At 45.8% G+C, this 5,965-nt stretch overlaps 1 protein-coding gene across 1 annotated transcript in view; it reads right to left on the reverse strand.

Annotated features, from left to right (window-relative positions):
* Nucleotides 1-627: 627 nt before the first annotated feature.
* Nucleotides 628-5,965, reverse strand: part of LOC143294105 (uncharacterized) — a 24,849-nt gene continuing 19,511 nt past the window's right edge. The window contains exon 2 of the mRNA XM_076605538.1: nt 628-2,468. Coding sequence (XP_076461653.1) covers nt 1,434-2,468 — 1,035 coding nt within the window. The 3' untranslated portion in view covers nt 628-1,433. The remainder of the gene's footprint in view (nt 2,469-5,965) is intronic.

Genomic DNA, 5,965 nt, shown 5'->3' on the forward strand with positions numbered 1-5,965 from the left:
ACTGCGTTCGGACAAATCCATATACGCTATGCCACATCTGCCAAGCAGATGCCTGACCAGCAGCGTAACCCAATGCGTTTAGTCAGGCCTTGAGAGAAAAAAAAAGTAGTAATAATAATAATAATCACACAAACACCCACATATGCATAACAGATATGCACCAAACATGCAGTTTCACAGATACGAAAGCACAGTCAAATACACATAAATGTACATGATCCCCAACACACACACACACACACACACACACACACATTACCCTGCACCTCCTCTACCCCCCTTCTCCACACACTCATTTCTAGGCTACGTATCGCAGCTTCCATGCCACACACACACACACACACACACACACACACACACACACACACACACACATACAGATGAACCCTTACTTGTACAAGCACACACACATACGCCCATATCCCCCACCCCCAACCCCACACACATATATACAGATATATATATATATATATATATATATATATATATATATATATATATATATATATATATATATATATATATATATATATGCACACCTGCACGTTCCAATATTCCGTTGCTCCCACAGTGTAGGCATGCATACATACACATACCTCATCATCTACCCCCCCCCCCCCCCACACACACACACACACACACACGCATGTACACAGAGCTCTCCTGACACTTGTGTACACTTACACCCTCGCGCATGCACAAACGCACTCAAACACACAGACCCACACAAACACACACATACACACACGCACAGAGGCTGCCACTGATTGGCCGCAAGAGGGATGGGAAAAGATCTCTGATGTCAAGAAAGTGGCGTCTAGAGTGTTGCTCAGACTATTGTATTTGGAAAGTCCCACAGAGACTCTGTTCCGTTTTGAAGAAATTTGCGCAATGTTGGTTTGGAAATGATGCCGATATTTGTGTTTGAGAACAACAGGAAAACATTGCTCACAATCAGCACGATTGGATGATACGGACAAGTGGCCACACAAAGAAAACATTCAAAGACATGAAATAATTGGTTTACACAGCTAAATTGCCTGTGAAAAAATGCGCCAAAGGCCTCAGTGAGTAAGGCCTATATCTCGATTTATATTCATATCTATTTCAGTACGCTTGCGGTTCTTTGTGTTTTTCCAATATGGCCTGCAGCGTATCGCTCAGCAAGGTGTGACGTCACAGGAAAAACCTCTGAAGGTCCTGTACCAGAAACATCAAGCAGCCAGTCAGTTGATCTGCAAATGTTTGTCAATCCTCTTGGGCTCCGAAGTCAAAACAGTGATCGAAAAGAAAGTCGGCACTTAGAGATTCACATCGGCATGTAAAAAGGTAACAGCCGTACCTTTCGAACGGCAAAATTTGTCTGATACATCTGCCTCCGCTCTGTCTCTCTTTCTCTCTCTCTCTCTCTCTCTCTCTCTCTGGAATATAACCTAAAAACTGAATTTTCCTTTATTAAAGACGATCATTCTTTTCACACGGCCGCCCATTGCTGCAGCCCTGGTGGCAAAACCTCCCCTGGAGATGAACAGAATGTCACAATAAGACAGAATGAGCTGGTCCACGACGGCATCCTCAAAGCCTTGGCAAGCTCTGGCGTCATGCCTTTGCCTACCCACGTGCAGGATAACGCCCGCCGTGTCATGGTGGATCTTGCCGAAGCGCTTTCTGGAGATGTCTCTCACTTCCTGGCTGTCGGAGGCCACGAACAGCTGACTGCCATTCTTGACGTACTCATCCAGGCGAAGCCACAAGGGACCCAGACTGGACACGTTGTTGAACACGCTCGTCTCGTGTGGGTTGGTAGGGTTCTTACCCATTCTCATGTGCACTCCCACCAGGGGTTTAGTTTTGTTGTGGAAGTTTACTGACGCCAGGAAATGGTTCAGGCGTCTTTGCACCTTGGGGGAAGGTTTCATCAAGATGTTCCAACCAGCTTGGAAGTAGTCTGCGTAGCCTTTCTTGGCCCAATTGGGGATAAATGGTTTGTAGTGTGGACTGGACCTGATCTTTCTGAAGCAATCTCCATTCTCGCGGGCAAGCAGAACATCTTCTGGGTACTTCTGATTGATGTCCCAACTAGGCAGATCTCTTGAAGGATATATAAGGCGTTGACTTCTTCCTTCAATATCTTTCCAGTCCACACTCCAGTTATACATGTTGGGCACGTAGAAGTTTCTGACGTCACACGGGGTCTGCAGCAAGATGCCGAAGCGACGGTTGGTGACCTGTGCCAGAAGAAACATGCTGACGAGGGCTCGCTGCCGGTCCCCCCAACCAGCACAGCCCTGCTCGTCCACACACACATAGATAAGCATCTTCCTCTTGGCCGGGAGGATCAAGCGCATTGAGCCAGCTGTCAAGTTCCTGACCCCAGGAAAGTTCGTGGTCACAGTTGTCACTAAAACGCTGAAGATGCTCAGAGCCACCACTCCAGCGAACAGTTTCCTCCTCTTGGAGCCAGCACACTGAAACATAGGGAAACAGTTTTTATTCTCTATCTCTCTGTCTCTGTCTCTCCATGCCTGTCGGTCTGTCTGTCTCCCTGCCTGTCGGTCTATATGTCTCCCTGTCTGTCTGTCTGTCTGTCTGTCTGTCTGTCTGTCTCTCATTAACGTTAATAATAATTAAATCACTGGAGTTCTGGTAGCTGGTTTTGCGAAGGAGTTTGAAGCAGCTACTGTCACGCTCATCAAAGACAAGGCTGCCATCAACAACAGATGGTGGGAACACTTTAGTCAACTTCCGAATCGCCCATCCTAAGTTGATCAGTCTGCATTGACAAAATTTATGACTCTCCATCCATTGATGAAGTCATTGAAAGCCATCAAACAAATGAGCTGCAACAAAGCCTCTTGCAAGGATCCTGTTTCTGCAGAAGTGGAAAAGGCACTAAGCGAAGAAGCTTATCAAGCATTCCACAGTGTTCTGACACGAAGAGGAAATACCAGCTGACCTTCCTGACGCCGCAGTAGAAGACATGTACAAAACAAAGGCTCCAGAGCAGTCTTTGGGGACTACCGGAGCATATCTATACTCTCATCCTTGCCTGCATCATCCTTAACAGGCTCACCACAACAATCTCACTAAAAACCTCCCTGAGCCAATGTGAGATTGGTTCGGGAGAAGTGCCTCGAGCAGAAAATGAACCTCACTGCACACTTCACTGATCTACCGAAGGCCTTCGACAGTCATCAGATTTGCACTATGGACCGACCATTGGAAACATGTCTGCCAAGTGAAGTTCACCACACTTATCAAACTGTTTCCTGACGATATGACAGGAAAAGTGCATCAGATCGCAACCCTCAGAGGGTTTCAGCTAATGGTGTGAAACAATGCTGTATGCTCGCCCCTGTGCTGTTTAACTAGGTTTGTTAGTTGTTTTACACAAGTGCTGCTTCACACAGTTGGATATTTTCATCTGGGTATCTTTATCAGGTACCACATGGATGGCAGTGTTTGACTTGAAACAACTTGTAGCGAAGACGAAGACACTGGAAAAACTCATAATAGAACCTCTGATTGTGCACTGGTGGCACACGAGGAGATCTACGTTCAAACAATTGCCGCGACAGGTTGAAGATGTTGGCCTGACAATCAGCCTCGGCAAGACAGAGTCCCCAGCAGTCGTGCATTATCATCAGTGGCACACAGATGAAAAAATGTTGATGCCTTTAAATACCTGAGCAGTACCATCTTCAACGATGGTTCCAGGGCAGAGAGATCACAATCAAGACATAAAAATCATGTCAGGCAGTCTTGCAAATGAAGGTCATTACTTCTCATCCAAGCTCAATGTATTCAGTGTGATATTCCTCACATCACTGTTTTATGGCTGCAAAACATCGACTTTTTACCGCATTCACATGAAACGGCTGGAGTAATTCCATACACATTCCCTGTGGTCAACGCTGGAAGGACCGCATCACTAGCCAAGAACCCTGGACAGAGCTGGCACTACAAGCATCGAAGCCAAATTTCTCCAGGCCCAGCTTTGAAGGTCTGGCCAAGTCATCTGCATGGAAGGATCCAGAATTCACTGACAGCTCTACTATGGGGAGATGGCGCTCGGCAGTCGCATCCAGGGAGGCCCGTGAACGAAGTACAAAGATAACTTTAAAGCAGCATGAAGAATGCTGCCGATTAACAGAAGTAACCGGCATGCCCTAACAAAAACTGCAATGAGGACATTCGAGGGAGACCATAACCAACGCCTTGCAGCTGCTCGAGATGGGTGACACAGAGCTGTGTCTGACCCTGCCCTGCCTCTGGCGGTCCAGGCTCCACCTGTAACTGCTTCCGACTTTTGGGTCAGTAGGTCCCCCGTTGGGCTTGTCAGTGTCCTAAATCGTCACCCAGGAGTCACTTCAGTGACCTGAAACGTCCAAACGTCCCCGCGAATTCCCTTGAAAGTCCGTCCCAAAACGCCCCCATCCCAAATCAAAAGAAAAGAAAAAAAAAAAGGTTTGGTTCACTCCTTCCACATACGGTTTGCAACAATAGGGGTGTGTGTGTGTGTGTGTGTGTGTGTGTGTGTGTGTGTGTGTGTGTGCGTGTGTGTGTGTGTGTGTGTGTGTGTGTGTGTGCGTGTGTGTGTGTGTGTGTGTGTGTGTGAGTCCCGTCCTTTCAACACATGACCATGCAAACACATGCCCCCACCCTTCACCCCCACCCACACTCCTCACCACCAACACACATATAGGCTGTTACATAAAGGGTGGGAAGCCGGAGGAGTGACGTCGAGCAATATAGAAATACAGCCATGCGAAAGCAAAGAGAATGGCGATAGAGAAATACATGTACGGACGTCCGTATGAGAGACAGACTGCACACACGTTTGAACAAAATATAAAAGGGTAGGTATGCCAAATTGCGCACAGCGTGTAATTGCAAACGGTTCGTGTACCGTCCCTTTTCGAAGCGTTCTCACCACACACCTTCCACAATTTAACGACTGCTCCGATCTCGTTCTGATACCTTAATAACTATCCATTTCCAAGAACCAGTCAAACACCAGCTATTTCCGTTTATTTCGGCACTCTTTTTTCTCTTCTTGCACCACTGCCGACCACGTTCACTAACATGCTCTCAAAATGTGATGTTGATGTCTACTACTGTGATGTTGATAGTGCCGACAACTGTGATGTTGATAATTTTGATAGTGCCTACTGTGATGTTGATAGTGTCTACTGTGTTGTTGATAGTGCCTACTACTGTGATGTTGATAGTGTCTACTGTGATGTTGGTAGTGTCTACTACTGTGATGTTGATAGTGTCTACTGTGATGTTGATAGTGCCTACTACTGTGATGTTCATAATGTTGATAGTGTCTACTGTGATGTTGATAGTGTCTACTGTGGTGTTGATAGTGTCTACTGTGGTATTGATAGTGTCTACTACAGTGATGTTGATAGTGTCTACTGTGATGTTGATAGTGTCTACTGTGAAGTTGATAGTGTCTGCTGTGATGTTGATAGTGTCTACTGTGATGTCGATAGTGTCTACTGTGATGTTGATAGTGTCTATTACTGTGATGTTGATAGTGTCTACTGTGATGTTGATAATGCCTACTACTGTGATGTTGATAATGTTGATAGTGTCTACTGTGATGTTGATAGTGTCTACTGTCTACTGTGATGTTGATAGTGTCTACTGTGATGTTGATAGTGTCTACTGTCTACTGTGATGTTGATAGTGTCTACTGTGATGTTGATAGTGTCTACTGTGTTGTTGATAGTACAACGCCGTTCCGTCCCTCAGCCCCAACTCTTTCCCGCCATGTACGTGTGAGTGTTTTAATTAAATGATGGAATAACTGTCTTCACTTTTAAAAGTTACTATCTGTTAAAATAAGGGTGTATTTTGTCTACGACGAGCCTGAAGGCGAATTTCCGTACTCTGGTTGAGACAATAAAGTGATTGGTTGATTGATTGATTGATTGATTGATTGATTACTGTTTCA

This window comes from Babylonia areolata, chromosome 19, assembly GCF_041734735.1.
Source record: "Babylonia areolata isolate BAREFJ2019XMU chromosome 19, ASM4173473v1, whole genome shotgun sequence".
Lineage (NCBI taxonomy): Eukaryota > Metazoa > Mollusca > Gastropoda > Neogastropoda > Buccinidae > Babylonia > Babylonia areolata.